This window comes from Nannospalax galili, unplaced genomic scaffold (assembly GCF_000622305.1).
Source record: "Nannospalax galili isolate Female #2095 unplaced genomic scaffold, S.galili_v1.0 scaffold47, whole genome shotgun sequence".
Classification (NCBI taxonomy): domain Eukaryota; kingdom Metazoa; phylum Chordata; class Mammalia; order Rodentia; family Spalacidae; genus Nannospalax; species Nannospalax galili.
In genome coordinates, this window is record NW_008357641.1 from 2,162,540 (window position 1) to 2,179,104 (window position 16,565).

Sequence of the window (16,565 nt, forward strand, 5' to 3'; positions counted from 1 at the left end):
GTGTAGATTGTGTGTGTGTGTGGGGTTGTATTTATCCCCTTTGTTCAAGTTGGGGGGTTCCAACCCCTCTCTGGGAAGGGGAGCTTCATTTTTTTGATTTTTCGTTTTTTTTTTTTTTTTTTAAAGAAGGCTATTTAATTTTTTAATTTATTTTTAGTTGGTTTTTGCACAACGGAATTTCACCTTCTTAACCTTCCTTGCCCAAAGCTGTGGACACAGACTGACCTTGATCCACAGTCCCCCACCATTTTCCCAGTCCCTCTTTTCCTCTTTTGCCCTCTTACCCCCTCTGGGCTCCCAGGTCTGTCCATCTGTTACCGTGCTGTGCTGGGGACTGGCGCCAAGGTGGCGTGAGATTCCACTTGTGTAGAACTTTGTTGAGTAAAGATCAGTTTCTTGTGAAACCTTTGGTGTCTGGTTTCTATGTCCTTGGTGGTGATGGTGACTGGTGTGGAGGTGGCCTTTAACCTTGGTGCTCTGTGAGGTGGAGATAGGAGAATTGCAGGAGCAAGTCTAGCTCCAGGTCCAGTAAAGGATACTGTCTCTGGAGAATAAGGTGGAGGGTGATAGAGCAGGACACCTGACACTCCTCGGGCCTCTGAAAGTGTGTGCACCCACATAATATCCACCAAATAAAAATGAAGATGCGTAGCTGGCCAAGGCAGGATACTAGGTTTGAGATCAGCCTGGGCTAAGTTGTGAGACCTGTTTCAACAAGTTGGAAACACAGAATTCCATTTATGAAATTATTTTTAGGGGACTGGCTCTAGCTTTAAACCCAGAACTAGAAAAGTAAAATTGAGGGACAAAGGAAGCCTGTTTTCAGTCATGTAATGTAGGAAAGTGACTGAAAGGGACCATTAGCTGTACATGTGATTTTTATTTTTTTATTTGAGACAGGGTCTCCCTGCAGCCCTGCTGGCCTGGAACTAGCTATGTAGACCAGGCTGATCTTAAACTCAGAGATCTGCCTGCCTCTGCTTCCCGAGTGCTGGGATTAAAGGTATGCGCCACCATGCCCATCTTAGATGTACACATGAAACATGCACGGCATTCTCTGGGACCCAGCTCACTGATGAGCCTCCATAGCAGACATCTATTCCTAGCTGACTTTCTGCACGAGGATGACACGCAAATTCGTGAAGCGTTACATATTTTTTCAAAAATAATCTTTAAAAGTAACAAATGATCAAACCTTGAAAAAAAAAAAAAAGAATAGCTGAGTAAGGGCTGGAGAGATGGCTCAGTGGTTAAGAGCACTGGTTGTAACCCAGCGTGGCGGTGCATGCACTTAATCCCAGCACTCAGGAGGCAGAGGCGGGTGGATCTCTGTGAGTTCAAGGCCAGCCTGGTCTACATAGAGAATTCCAGGACAGCTGGGGCTACAGGGAGTCGCTGTCAAAAAGTCCAAAAAAGAAAAAAACATCGTCATTGCAGGTTTGATTCCTAGCACTAGTTTCAGGGGAATCCTGTGTCCTCTTCTGACCTCCATAGGCATTGCATGACACAGGTACATACACGCAAGGTGGTACACTCACACATAAAAATAATACTAAGCTGGGTGTGGTGGTCCATGCCTGTAGTCCCAGCACTTGGGAGGCAGAGATCTCTGTGAGTTTGAAGCCTGTCTGGCCTACATAGTGAATTCCAGCTGAAAAAGAATCACTGTAATTCAACTACTTTGGAAGACAAATTGAGACCTATTGAGGTTCTCAGGAAAAAAGCCACTCCTGCTGGGGGTGATGGCACACACCTTTCCCGGCAAAGGTAGGTGATCTCGGGCAAAGGCTAGCCTGGTCTACAGAAGGAGTTCCAAGTCAGCCAGGTCTATGTAGTGACAGACCCTATCTTAAAAAGTCAAGGCTGGATGTGGTGGTGCATGCCAGCATTCAGGAGGCAGAAGCTAGCCCGAGTCTACACAGTGGGTTCCAGGCCAGCTGAGACTATAGGGAGACCCTATCCCCAAAAAGGGCCAAAAAAAAAAAAATCTTTAACCCTCCCTCTCTCCCTAGTTAAGACTGTGAGAGAGATGAGAGATCAATAATGCGTAGCTGGTGATCAATAATGCTTACCAGAGAGCAATGTATTAGTTCAAAAGCCTGGAAAATACACATACAATATCTATAATATCTGTATATGATTGCACATGTATAGCTGAAAGCTATATAACAAGAGAAACAGTTCCAGACAGGAGAAGCCTCCCTTCAAGTTGTTGGCCAGGTTTGGTCAAGAGACTCCCAAAATAATGCAGGCTATTGCCAACAGCCCTTGATTACCTCCCAGAACTTGAAGGTAAGCCCCTATTTCTGAAAGTGGCGTGCTTTGGACACAGGAATTAGAGCAGTGGAGCTGGAAATGACCTGGAAGCCACCTCCCTGAAGATGAGCTCTCATAGTTTTGGACAATACTATGCAAGCTGAAAAGGTAGAAAGTCAATCAGTGGTTCAACCCCAGCTTTAAAGCCCAATAAACACAATGGCTAACACAGCAAACTATAACAATGGAGTAGTGGCACTTTTATCTTAGGGGTAATCAACAGCTATCTAATTGGACTGAAAGCCCTCTCAATGGTTGGGAGCTTGTGTGGCACTGCGAACATAGTCAAATACACATGGCCGGACAGGTCATAGATCCTAGAGAAAACTACCTCTGTCACATCTCTAGACAAATGTATATGTTAAAGCATGGATCCTTATATTTACAGGCAAGTTGAACAGTCACCACTCATCAAAGAAGGTTCTTCTGCAGCAGATGGAGACTAGCACAGAATTCCACAACTGGTAGACACAGAGAAGTCTGTAAAATGCCCAACCCTAAGTGACCTCTACATTTAAGGCTCATAGAACATTGTGGAACCAGGGGTAGAGAGAATAATAATGCATCTTAACTCTCATTAGCGAGCATTACAACAGTGATGAACAAAGGCCACAATTAGCCAACATGTAGAGATTAAGAGACTATAGAATGTCCCTGGATTGGGCTACTATATTAAACCTCACCCACCCAAGAGCTCAGGAACCATTGAGGAAAACGTTTAACAGCCAGGGGTGGTGCACGACCACAAGGTAACAGTCTTAGAAGCTTCTGGGATCTTGCTCATATGAACTTAAAGCAATGGTATAGCATGCACAAGATCTATGCATACTCACTCAGATAAAAACCGGCACAGAACCCAGGAAATAGGCAGGAGGCCCTAACCTTAGCGGAGGGAACTATTGGCAGCTGATCATTGCTGCGTGAGGGAGAGTTGATCTTTAAGGAAATGAGGCTGAACAAGCTCCACTGAATGAACTTGTACCCAGGTACGACTGGGTACACAAACGACTCCATAGGCCTTGACATAGGACAAAATGCATGAGATCCTGTGGGCGGGACATGGGGGGGTGCAGACAGGGAAGGGGGTCAATATGATTAAGATATATGAAATCACAAAAATTCAATAAAAAGCGTGTATTAAAAAAAAACCTTTAAAAACCTCTTCCCTTTGAGGTAAAAGTAATGTGCATCCTGTCTCAAGCAAAAACAAAGTAGGAACTAGAAATTTGCAGAATAAGCACCAGCTACCAGGTTATCAGGAAACAACCCAACATACACATTAATCTGTCGCTTCTGGTGACCTCTGACGTCATCTAGAAGCGCCGGAAGTGATCTCGTGCTGCCTAGGAAACCAGACGCGGGCCAGCCCCTGCCAAGCCTGGCCAGCCGCGCCCACCCGGTCGCCATGGAGCTTCCCTCAGGTCTGTGCGAGGATCCTCGCTCCTGCGACGATGACTCGGACGCTGAGCTGGAGCCAGACCCCGACGCGCAGGCCGAGGCCTACGTGGCCCGCGTGCTTACCCCGCCTAAACCAGGCTTGATTGCCCCGCGCGCCCCGCTGCAGTCCAGGCTTTCGGCGACCCCCGGCGCGCTGGAGCGAAGGGCGGCCTCCAAGGTCTCAGCGGCGCATGTGCCCAGCCTGCTGAGCCTGCCCCCGGAGCTGCTACTTGAGATCTGCGGCTACCTAGATGCTCGCGTCGTGCTCCACGTCCTGCCGTGCGTGTGCCAAGCGCTGCACGACCTTGTACGTGACCATGTCACCTGGCGGCTACGTGCTCAGCGCCGCGTGCGCGCGCCCTACCCGGTGGTGGAAGGTGAGCACAACCGAGAACAGGAACGCCCGCCCAGGCCAGGCATTGCATGGGGTAAAAGAGGTACCAGGCCTACGCGTGGGTACAGGCCTGGGGCAAGCTTCGTGGCAATTCCAGCTTTGACTGAGGGCAGAGATAATTTCCCGTGGTGCCAAAGTACTCGCTCGCCCGTGAGGCAAACATTTGGGTTCTTTAGGGAGAGCTACGGACCTGGGGTCTCTAAACTCAGAATTCAAAGGTTCTCAGGTTTGGGCTTTGCTAGCACCAAGGCCCTAGGCCTGATGGGGATAACTCCAGGCCCCGAAGTCTCAGATTGTACTTGGATGTCAAAATAAGCCCAAGAATCCTTACACTCTGGATGTAGTCTGAGGCACAGGCAGCAACTGGTGATGACAAAGCCTTGAACCCTGGAGTATTGACTCAGGATAAGTGAAGCAGGGATTCTGAGTCTCAAGACCCTGCAACCCTGAATTAGCCTGGGGTTTAGTGCTTGGGGATCCTTAATACCAACAATATTTAACTCCTGGATCTAGCCTATCTTCCCCCCCCCCGCCCCTGTTTTATTTAATTATTATTTTGAGACAGGTTCTCATGTATCCCAGGCTGGCCTGTACTCCTGATCCTCTGGCCTTAGCCTTATGAATTCTGGGCTAGCATGTCATCTTTCCAGAACTGGTGAGTCTGTCCTTTCAGCCTTTGAGTTTTTTGGTCCCTGGAGGAGCAGACATCTCAAAATTGTTGATTGTGAGGATTTGTTTTTTTTTTTTTTTCATTCCGGTATTAGGGATGGAACTCAGGCCTTTGGATATACTAGACAAGTTCTCTATCACTTGTCTCATCCTCAGCACAACCTTGAGGTATTATTGATCCTGATACTACTGGGTCCTTAGGCCCTTGAGACACACTACTGGCAAGTAGAATAGTTAATTCCCTACCTGGAAGCTTTGACTCTGCAGACTTCTGAATTAGAGATTTGCCTTCCAACAATTTCCCCAAACACAGCTTTCTAAACAGCTTTGATAAATAGGTGCTTGGGCCCCATCCATACCACTGAATCACTGCCTTTTTAGGATTTGGGTTTAGATTCTGCCTTTTTGGGTACCAGTGGGCATACTGGGGATAAAAGCCAGAGCCTTGTGCTTGCTAGGCAAGCTTTCTACTGCTGAGCCACACCTCCCATCTCTTGAATTCTGTATCTTGACATGGCTTCCTGGTTTACAGATAGCAGTTTGAGAACTGTCCCTGGGTCTGGGTCTGAGTCAGGTGGCTGAGGCAAGAAGGGTTAGTCCTGAGGCCCCAGAGAGGATTGAGTGTAAGACAGGATCTTAGCATCCTGAGGTGGCTGTCCCCAGGCTTGCAATGAGGGATGAAGCCTGAAAGTTATAGCTCTGGTTTCTGAGAACTGGATTAAGTAGTCCTAGTCCTGCCTGGGAGATGAGTGAGTAGGTGGCTTAAGGCAAGGCCAGAGTCTAGGGCTACTTGAGGTAGGGGGTGACATCCAGGTGGCATTCTTTCCAAGTCTGGTAAAGGTTGGGCTTCCTGGCAGCCAGGGCTGGGCTCTGCCATCTGGTTCCCACTGAGGATCCTGCTCATGGTGCCCTACAGAGGAGGACTTTGACTGGCCAGCGGCCTGCATCGAACTGGAACAGCACCTGGCCCGCTGGGCAGAGGATGGGCAACGGGCCGAGTACTTCTGCCTGTCTGATGGGCACTTTGCTTCCATTGATGCAGTGCTGCTGCTCCAGGTGAGGGGGGTTAGGTGGGAGGCCATGCAGAGGGGGGTGGGAAGACCCCAACACTATCTCCTTGCTCTCCTTCTAGGGTGGGGCACTGTGTCTTTCGGGCTCCCGAGATCGCAATGTCAACCTGTGGGACCTGCAGCACCTGGGGAAGGAGCCCAACCGAGTTCTGGTCAAGGCCTTGGGGACCCAAGGCAACAGCACACACAAGGTCAAGGGCCTTAGGGGACATAAAATAGCCTGGGTAGGATGCTGTGGCAAAGGGCCTAGATTTTGGTACCAGACTATATAGACTTGAATCTCTCTGTTATTGTTGGTATAACTTTTGGTGAGGTATATTTCTTCTTTGGGCATCAGTTTCCTCTGTCCAGTGAGAAGCTGCCATAATTTCAGGCTTTGGCATACAGTAGATACTCAATATCTTGTTAGGTATACCTCAAGAGGCCAGTGCAGAGCAAGTAGAAAGCTGCTGTTGGGGATCAGCTGGTCTCCAGCATGACTGTCCTTTCATGGGAAATAGCTGATGAGGGATGCCTCTGCCTATCATTAAGACAGTCTAGGGGCTGGAGAGATGGCTCAGGGGTTAAGAGCACTGATTACTCTTGCAGAAGATCTGGGTTCAATTCCCAGCACCCACTTGGCGGCTACGAATGGTCCTTACTCCAGTTCCAGGGAATCTGAAGCCCTCTCCTGACCTCCGTGGCACTCACATACACGCAGGCAATACGCTCATACACATAAAATAAAAATAATAAATAAAATATTTTAAAAAAAGACAGTCTATAGACCAACACTCAGGGTGCTGAGTTCTAATCCTCACTCTGCTACATCCCAGCTGTGTGACCTTGGGTGGGAGAATTCAACCTCTTGGAGCCCCAGTTGCATCATTTATCAAACAACATACATTATAGTACCTTCCTTAAAGGGTTTGGCAGGGAATGAGTCAGATACCAGCTCTCTGTGCATATTTGCTGCTAAGGCAAGAACTGTTTTTTTTTTGCCCAGTTTGCTAGTGAAAAACAGAGAGGAAGGAGGACATGTGATTAGTCAGGTCATGGAGTGGAGGCTGCCCTTTTTATTTATTTATTTATTTTTTTGAGACAGGGTCTCCCTATGTAGCTCGTGGTGGCTTGGAACTCATTATGTAGACCAGGCTGATCTTGAACTTACAGAGATCCACTTGCCTCTGCCTCCCAAGTGCTGTAATTAAAGGTGTGTATCACCACACCAGGCTAAGGCCTACTCTTAATCTAATTGTGAAGGGCCTTAGGCCTCCATGGGCATGGTGGTTCACACCTGTAATCCCAGCATTCTCAGGAGGCTGAAGGCAGTTCTGGATTAGCCTGGGCTACATAGTAAATTCTAGGCAGCCTGGGCCACAGAGTGAGATTGTCTCAAAAACCAAAAAAAAAAGTTACTGAGTACTGTTGGAGTGGAGCCCAGTGGCAGAGAGCTTGACTAGCATGTGTTGAGGCACTGGGTGTTATCCCCAGCACTGAGAGATGGATGGACAGACAGACAGACTGAATAGATTGTATCTGACTGCAGACAGGTCTACAGACCCCAAAGCCCTTGCACATGTTTGAATTTGCTGTGGGTTCTTTGGTCTTTGTTTCCCACCTCCCACTGATCTTTGATTTTTGTCATCGGTGGATGATTACATGGAGCTGGAAATTTTACTGCAGTGTCCGGGGAAGTGGATGTGAGGGAGGAAAAGCTGTTTGGCTTTGAATGAGCCTATTAATCTCTCTAAGCCTCATCCTCAAAAATAGGAAAGTCACAGCTTTCCTTGTGGCTTGAGCAGGAGGGAACCCTGAGCTGCTGAACAGCCCCTGAGGTGAGTATGTGACTGCTCTCCCTGTCCTGCAGGGCTGGGTGTGGTCGCTAGCAGCTCAGGACTATCGAGTGTGCTCCGGTTCTTGGGACAGCACTGTGAAGCTGTGGGACATGGCAGCTGATGGGCAGCAGTTCGGCGAGATCAAGTGTGAGGGGGCCTGGGCAGGGGGCTTGGGTGGGTAGGGCCCTGCCCAGCCATCACCCCAGCCCTGTATGCTATGTGTCCCCAGGGGCAAGGCGGCTGTGCTATGCCTCTCCTACCAGCCTGACATCCTGGTGACTGGCACCTATGACAAGAAGGTGACCATCTACGATCCCAGAGGTGGGCTGGGGTCCTAGAGCCCAGGTAGTGAAAGAAGAGTTGCCTGGGGTGACAGTCTCAGTTGCCTGAGTTGCTTGATTGGGGTGACAGTCTCCTACCGAGGTGCTGATCCCAACAGCCCCTAGTTCTTAGCTGTTTGATGATAGGCAAGCCTAAACCTCAGTTTCCCCATCTGTGAAATTCAAATCATGGACTGGGTAGAGCTCTGTGCTAGAGTATATGCTTGGCATGTATGAGGCCTGGGATCCATCTCTAGCACATGCACACACACAAAGCTCCAGCCACCATATGCTACCAGTCCCCTGGGGCTCATGTGAGGGATGATTATTAGAACATTAGTGGAGGGCTGGGGATATAGCTCAATTGGCAGAGTGCTTGCCTCGCATAGATTCTCAGTGCTATATAAGCCAGGTGCGGTAGTGCAGGCCTGTAATCACAGCAGTCCAGAGGTAGAAGCAGGAAGAAGTTCAAGAGCATCCTCAGCTACATGAGGTGTTCAGGGATAGCCTGAGCTACATGAGACCCTCTTAAAACAGTAAACAAACATTGGTGGGCGACACAAGCCTTCTTGTACTGCGTGACACACGTCTTTTCTGTAGTTTTGTGGTTGGTTGATTTGTTGTTGTTCTGGGGATTGAACCTGGCGCCTTGCTCTGCTAGGCCAGTTCTCTGCTCCTGAACTATATCCCCAGCCTTTTTATTTTTTTGTATTGAGACAGGGTCTCACTAAGTTGCCCAGGGTGGCATTGAACTCATTCTGTAGCTCAGGCTGGCCTCCAACATTCACTGCTCCCCCACAACACACACTGCCCGAGCCATTTCTAGTCTTGGCCTCCAATTCTTACTCCAGGGTCCCGAGTACCTGGGTTTACAGGCCTGTACCATGAGGGCTGCCTATTGATTATTTTTCCCACTGAGTGCTAGAATGGAGTCTATGGCCTAGAGCCTGGGATGGGATGAGGTGCTTGGCTCTGTACTGAGAGAACCTAGTGGGGTTGGAGGAGGAATGTGGTGTAAGGACAGGAAACAAAGGGGGACAGGGGCCTGGGTCCCCAGTATAGGTGGGACAGGAGAGCAGAGAAGAGGTGAGGGTCAGTTGGTAGGCTAAGCAAGTTGAAGGTTTCTCCAGGGGAATGGTGGCCCAAATCCTCAGGTGGGTCTAGGTCTCTTAAGGGGTCTAATGTTCCCCACCTTTCCTGGCACATAATCCCAAGCTGGCCTGGCCCTGGTGAAGAGTCGAAGGCTGCACTCAAGTGCTGTGCTGGCGGTGCTGGCAGACGACAGGCATATCATCTCAGGCAGCGAGGACCACAGTCTTGTGGTGTTCGATCGCCGCACCAACAGTGTACTGCAGCGACTACAGGTGGGAGCCTTCCCCTGGGGCCCAGGGCTGGCCATAGCCCAGTTTGTCTCTCCTGAGCTGTTCCATTCCTTGTCCTTCCCACAGCTGGATTCCTATCTGCTCTGCATGTCCTACCAGGAGCCCCAGCTCTGGGCGGGTGATAACCAAGGCCTGTTGCACGTGTTTGCCAACCGGGATGGCAGCTTCCAGCTTGTCCGGGTCTGCTAGGGCCCCTGATTGTGTCTCCCCTTTGACTTGTGGGATGGGGGGGGCAGGCCATGGGAGAACCCCACCTGAGTGTCAACCATCTCTCCTTCAGTCCTTTGACGTGGGCCACCAGTCTCAGATCACAGGGATCAAACACTCGCTGGGGACTTTGTACACCACATCCACTGACAAAACCATCCGGGTGAGAGCAGTGACCCATGTAGACCCCCACCAGCTAGGGCACACATCCTGACCTCTGTCCTTTGTCCTCTCAGGTGCATGTGCCCACAGACCCACCAAGAACCATCTGTACCAGAAGCCACCACAATGTGCTGAATGGGGTAAGGTCCTGCCCCATACAGCCTGCCAGTCTGCCCAGAACCTGTGCCATCTCCTGATTCTATACTCCTGCTCCCTAGATCTGTGCTGAGGGCAATGTGGTGGTGGCTGCCTCTGGGGGCCTGTCATTGGAGGTCTGGAGGCTGCTGGCCTGAGCAGGTGGACATGGCTGTGGATGTTGGCATATACTGCTGGCTGAGGCTGGGCCTTAGCCTCTGCTCTCGGGGACCTGCCCACTGTTGGTGCTGCTTCTGTCTGGCCCCACAGGCCTGAGGCACAGGAAGCCCCTGGCACAGCCAGGCAGGGCCCCTAGGGCTGGGATCACACCTGTGCCTGTGGGCGATATTGCAGTTCTGGCCTACCCAGGGGCTGTTCCTATATTCCAGCCCCAGGTTGTCATGTTTTGTTTCTTGTTTCTTCTTTTGTTTTCTTAAGGCGGGGTCTCATGTAACTAAGGGCTGGCCTCATACATACTATGTAGCTGAGGCTGGCCTTGAATTTCTGATCCTCCTGCCTCCATCTCCCAAGCGCTGGAATTACAGGCATGTGCCTGTTTGTTAGGTTTTGGAATTTTGGTGCCCCTTTCCAGACAAGAGTGAAGGAGAAATAAACCTATTGTGCAGCTCTTGAGCCTGGACTGTGAACTTCCTGTGGCCATGTGCTTGTGCCTCCCTGGGACTGGGGTACTGTCAGTGTGCATGTGACTAAGTGAGCAGGAACGGTTGGCATGCCAGAGCTGGGGTGCATGCTGCTGTATGTGTGCCTGTGAACTCCAGCCCCAAAGACTGTGGGCATCAGTGTCTGAAGTAACCTGGTGAGATGCTTATGGGCTGTGTGGCATGTAGATTCTGACTGGAACCCCAAAAAATATGGAGCAAGTAGGCATCTGCTCCAGCTACCTTGCAGGTATGTGTATGTGGGTCAGTGGAGATGCAGGCCTCCCAGGGTTCCAGGTGAGCAGACACTGCTGCTGCTGTGACCCCTGGAGGTGGGCAGAGAGGGAGTCCTGGCCAGGTGTGTACTGCCCCCACAAGACCACAGAACCCCTAGGTGTCCCACTTCAGCACACTCAAGTACCCCAAGAACAATCACTTTATGTTTATTGAGCACCCCCCCGGGGGGGGGGGTCCAGGGTCCTGGAGGTGGTGTTGTAGGTTCATAAGATAACACAGGGCTTCTTCTCCTTGAAAGGGTTGGTGGCAGCTGGGATGCCCACGAGAAAGGGGTCACTCTTGGCCTGCTCCATGCAGAACTGTAGCAGATCCGTGGCTGCCTTGGATACCTGCAGACCAACCTGGTCAGCCAGGCCCAGGTGTCCATCTGCTCCCTTGCCCAGCTATGCCCACCCCAGGCCCACCCCACCCCTCACCTTCACACGGTCGATGCCTGCTTCCATCCGCAGTTGCTCCACTGTCCGGCGGGCCTGTCCAATGTCACTGCCAATGGCTACCTTGCTGGATGACATCTGGGAAAAGTGGGTAGGGCTGTAAGCAAGCCTAAACCTCCCAGAGCTTCTGTTTCTCCTCCCAGGTCCCTGTCTGTTCCTGGTTTCCTCAGGTTCAGGTACCTCAGGTCAGGACTCCTGAACACGCCTGACTGTCTGCTCCAGCCTCAGCCAGCCACTCTGGTTCCCTTCCTGATCTAGGCCTGGCCTTTCCAACCCCCTCCTCCACCCCTGCAGGGACTTTGAAGACAGGACTCAGCAAAATGTCACCAGCAGCAACCGCAGCAGCTGCTGTGACAGAGGGGGTCCCTGTTCCAGGAGGCCCACTGGCTGTCCTGGTGTCACATGTCCCCTGGGTCCCCTGGGGGGGTTAAGCAGCTTGGCTGCAGGCCTGAGGGAGGTAGGCCCCTCTAACCTGCTGGATCCCTTGCTGATTATCCCCAACAGATCCTCCCTTCCTGTCTCTGCTACCCCTGACATACTGTGTGTGCCCTAGCTTAGCTCTTCCCCAAGCTCCAGATTCAAGACTCCCTCTTTTCTTTTTTAAAAATTATTTTGTTTTTATTTTAGGTGTATGAGTGTATTGCCTGCATGTGTGTAAATGCACCCATGTCGTGCAATTCCCATGGAGGGCAGTAGAGAGCGTCAGATCCCCTGGGACTGGAGTTATGGACGATTAGGTCCTCTGCAAGGGCAGTCAGTGCTCTTAAGTGCTATACCATCTCTCCAGACTTTTTTTTTTTTGTCTTTTTTGAGACAGTCTCACTATGCAGTCTTGCCTGGACTGCAATTCACTATGTAGACCAGGCTGGCCTCAAACTCAGAGATTCACCTGCCTTTGTCTCCCAAGTGCTGGGATTAAACATGTGTGTGACCACACCCAGCCCCCCCCTTTTTTTTTCTAAGACTTCTTGAGGTGGGGTCTTATGTAGCCCAGGCTGTCCTCAAACTGACTATGAATGTAGCCTAGGCTGATCTTGATCATGAATGTAGCCTAGGCTGATCTTGATCTCCTGTTTCCACCTTCCAAGTTCTAGAACTACAGGTGTAAGCTGCCATGCCCACCATTACTCCTTGTGTCTCACACACCTCTCACCATGTTCACCCCCAGCCCTGCCTGCCCTGTCTCTGTCCACCAGCTCTGGCACCTCTGGCACACATCTCCAAGGCCATCATTTCTCTGGTGCCTTATAATCTAACCAGATCTCAGGTGCCAAGTAAAGTTCTCAGTCTAATCCCTGCTCCACCTGGTCATGCCACCTGCCTCCCTCCACCCTTCCCCCAATACCTGGACTCATGCAGTCTGTACATGTCAGTTAACAGCCTTTCCTTGCCCTGCCTCATCTCATGGCTGAGGCAGGAGGATCACAAGTTTGAGGGCAGCTTGGACTACATAGTAAGACCCTGTTTCACAAAAAAATTGTCAGTCAGCATGGTTGGCACCAGGTAGTTTTCAAGCTACTCTAGAGGCTGAGGTAGGAAGATAGATTGCTGGATTCTAGGAGTTAAGAGACTAGCCTGGGCTACACATAAGGACCTTGTTAAGGGACCCAAGAAACCCCTGTCCACTTTTTTTGCAGCTCCTCTCAGTAAACCCATCTTTAGCACAACCCACAGGGTGCTGCTGCAGGTCTGCCTCTTGGAGTTTCTTTATGTTTCTTTATGTTATGTCATCTAGAGTGGTATGGCATTTCTAGGCTGTAGCCATCCCTGTGCCGCAGTTGGAGCTCTGGGTACTCCCACCACATCTGCTTACCACCCTTTCCCCTTTATTCCTCAGGGAGTACCCTGACACTATTTGTTCCCTCTCTCCTTCCCTCCCTTCAGTAATGTATTAGTTTGGTTGAGCTGCATAACAAAATATTATGGACTGAATGGTGTAAACAACAGGAATTGTTGGCTAGAGGCTAAAGTCTGAGGACAAGGTGCTGGTGTTTGGTTTCTCCCAAGCCTTTTCTCCTTGTCTTATATATGTCTTCTTCCTCCTCCTCTATCTTTTTTGAAGTTCTGGGGCTGGAGAGATGGCTCAGGGCTTAAGAAGACTAGCTTCTCTTGCAGAAGACCCAGTTTTGGTTCCCAGCACACACATGGTGACTAATAACTGTCCTTAACTCCAGTTCTAGGGGATGTGACATCCTTTTCTGGCCTCTGTGGGCATAGTACACATATACTGTACTTGCACACATGCAGGCAAAACACGTACATACAAAGAGAAAATTTTAAAATGGCACTTATTCGGGGGCAGGGTGTGCATGTTGCTTCGAGCATGTGGAGGTCAGAACATAACTTTGGACAACTTCAGGAGTTGGTTCTCTCCTTTTACTGCATGGGTTGTAGGGAATGAACTCAGATTGTTAAGACCTTGTGGCCTTTACCCATTGAGTTGTCATCATTTTGCTGATCCTGAGGTCAACTTCTATGTCCTCACATGGTCTTTGTATGTGCATATCTCTGGTGGTTCTGTGTGTTTATCTGAACATAACAGCCATTACAATAGTTTTAAAAAAAAATTTTTTTTAATGTGTGTGTATTGCCTGCATGTAGGTAAGTGCACCCACGTCGTGCAATGCCCACAGAGGACAGAAGAAGCCATCTGATCCCCTGTAACTGGAGTTAGGGACAGTTGTTAGCTGCCATGTGGGTGCTGGATTCGAACCCGGGTCTTCTGCAAGAACAATCAGTGTTCTTAAACCGCTGAGCCATCTTTCCAGCCCCTAGCCATTACAATCTTAATCAGAGCAGCTGTGGCTATGTACAAGAGCCCCTCAATTAAGCCTGTTCTCAAATAGAGAAGGGGTTGGGAAGGGTTATCGGACTGTCACCTGGGATTCAAGCCTCTTTGCCCTCCTGCACCTCTCTCCCAAATGTATGCAGTTTTGCCCTAGCCCTATGTGGTCTCAGGAAGTGCTAGAATATAGAGGAGGTGGGAGGTTAACTGAAGGTTAACCTCTTGTCTATGCAGTTTTGGGATGTTCTCTCCATGCTGGGTGAGTTTTTGGTGATGTGGATGTTTAGGAGTCACCTACTGTCTTGTAACTCCTCATCTATGATCTCTGAGTAACCCTAATAAACTCATTGGTTCACCAAGCTGGACTTGGGTGGAATCACTCTTTTGGTGGTGTTGGTATTCTTAGATGAATATCCAACAGATCAAATTTCCTCTTCACTCATGACAGCTTAGAATTTATAGCCAGCCTGGGTTACTAAGAAAGATCCTGCCTCAAAAACAAGACAATCCTGAATTTTTCTTTTCTTTCTTTCTGTTTTTTTTTTTTTTTTTTTTTTTTTGAGACAGGGTCTCCCTTTAACCCCCGCTGTCCTGGAACTCACCATGTAGACCAGACCAGGCTGGCCTTGAACTCATAGAGATCTGCCTGCTTCTGCCTCCCGAGTTCTGGGATTAAAGGCATGCACCACCACGCCCAGCTAAAAAATGTTGTTACAATCTCAGTGTAACTGGTAGCCATGGACAGTTGATTCACCAATCATAGCTATCCAGGCTATGTATAGGAAAACCTAACAACGCTTACACTTTTCTTGGTGGTGGAGTACCAAAAGGGACTAAGTGGAAGAAGGTGGCATGCCATAGGAACTATTCTTTGGCTCTTTGGGTGGGTGGGTGTCCTGGGGTTTGTATCACAGCTACCTTAAAAAAACAAAACAAAACAAAACAAAAACAGCTACCAAATCCATGAGCAGTGCAACCAATACTGAACAGTTTTGTTTCTGCAGGTTGTTTGGGGTCTTAATAGTCTGTTTCTCTCTCTTTTCACCTTTCCCGATTTCTTCCTCCTCTTCATCCTCATCTTCATCAATTTCTCCATCATGTCTAAATTCTTCCTCCTCCCCACTGACTTCATCTTTGTCATCTTCTACATTTTCATCCTCTTTTTCATCAAACTCCTCACCATCCTCATCTTCTTCTTCATCCTCCTCCTCTTCATCCACACCATCCACCTCTGCATCTGAGTCAGAGGCTTCCTGATCCTCTCAGTCATAGTTTCACAGGTAGGTCAGCTGAGGCAGGAGCTTGAAGATACTCTCTCGGTAATCATTCTCGGTAATCACAGTTAAACAGATCCAGGCTTTTCAGACAATCCAACTTTTTCAAAGGTTCTAAGGTGCTGATGTCTTTCAGTTTATTTCCACTTAGGTTTAGATGTGTGAGATTTGGAAGTACTGCTAGTATGTCCAGCCCTCCAAAGATTCTATTATCAACTGAGCTCAAGCTTTTTCAATTTAGGTAACTTGGGGAGATTTGAAACTGAAATCAAGCCTACACTTATTAAATTGAGGAACTCTAAGTTCACAAATTCAGCCGTTAACCCCTCAATTCGTCCATCATTTGATTTGCAGTTGGTCCAAGTTCTCCAACAGCTGCCGGGGTCCGGTTCTTCAGCTCCAGGTGGATCCTCTTCTTCATGTCCATGTTCCCTTCGTCCCCCCTCTTCAAACTTAACTTTGCGTGGCGGGGGCGGAGTCGGGGAGAGGCGACCCGACTCAGGCCATCGGAAAGAGGCGGCTGGCGGCGGGTGAGCTGCGCGGTCCGGGTTGGCGTGCGGCATGCGTAGACCCCGCAGCCAAGTTATTCGGGAGCGGAAACCATGGAGGGAAAAGGGGGTTGGAGCGCGGTGCTGGCCTCACTACCGCCGACCCCGGCCAAGGCCCCACACTGCCCTTAAACCCGCCACGCGGAGCGGCGGCTACCATGGATCTACTCAGTCCAGCGCGGTGACGAGGATGGCGGGAGAGGCGGGGCGGGGCCGCTGAAGGCGCCGCACCGAGCAAGGCTCCGCCCCCTGGCCTCCGGGCGTCTCTCCCCTGAATTTTTCTTCTTTTTAAATTTTTTTTAAAATTTTATGTGTATGAGTGTATTGCCTGCATGTATGTGAGTGTACTCGTGTCGTGCAGTGCCGCGGACGTCAGAAGAGGGCTTCGGATTCCCCTGGAACTGGAGTTAAGGTCGGTTCGTAGCCGTTGTGTGGGTGCTGGAGATTGAACCCAGGTCCTCTGCAAGAGCAGTCAGTGCCCTCAACCGCTGAGCCATCTCTCCAGCCCCGCCCCCTGAATTTCTTATAAAGACGATAGTTTAATTGGATTCGGACTCACCCTAAAGAATTCATCTAATGGTAATAACTTTATTACCTCTTTTGAGGTTCCATCTTCAATGCAGCAATAATCTGAGGTTCTATGAGTTAGAGCTTCGGCA

General features: G+C 49.8%; 2 protein-coding genes and 1 pseudogene across 3 annotated transcripts; 1 reads left to right on the forward strand and 2 right to left on the reverse strand.

The window, feature by feature from the left end:
* The first annotated feature begins 3,659 nt into the window (after positions 1-3,659).
* On the forward strand, positions 3,660-10,542 carry Fbxw9 (F-box and WD repeat domain containing 9). Of its 2 annotated transcripts, XM_008855494.2 has the most exons (10): positions 3,668-4,130; positions 5,733-5,872; positions 5,949-6,077; positions 7,736-7,848; positions 7,933-8,024; positions 9,239-9,387; positions 9,472-9,585; positions 9,686-9,775; positions 9,849-9,914; positions 9,993-10,542. In XM_008855494.2, exons 1-10 carry the CDS (start codon positions 3,722-3,724, stop codon positions 10,065-10,067), a joined length of 1,377 nt encoding a protein of 458 aa, XP_008853716.1. In that variant the 5' UTR covers positions 3,668-3,721; the 3' UTR covers positions 10,068-10,542. The 2 variants fall into 2 exon arrangements, with proteins under 2 accessions (XP_029413218.1, XP_008853716.1); XM_029557358.1 differs by lacking the exon at positions 9,472-9,585 and having other exon boundaries at positions 3,660-4,130.
* Positions 10,543-10,667: 125 nt separating this feature from the next.
* Gng14 (G protein subunit gamma 14) lies at positions 10,668-15,225 on the reverse strand. The gene is made up of 3 exons (XM_008855493.3): positions 15,130-15,225; positions 11,282-11,377; positions 10,668-11,194 (listed from the first exon to the last, which is right to left on the reverse strand). The coding sequence occupies exons 1-3, from the start codon at positions 15,223-15,225 to the stop codon at positions 11,069-11,071; spliced, it is 318 nt and encodes a 105-aa protein (XP_008853715.2). The 3' UTR covers positions 10,668-11,068.
* A 123-nt stretch (positions 15,226-15,348) lies between these two features.
* Positions 15,349-16,282, reverse strand: LOC103751917 (annotated as a pseudogene).
* Between the last annotated feature and the right edge of the window lie 283 nt (positions 16,283-16,565).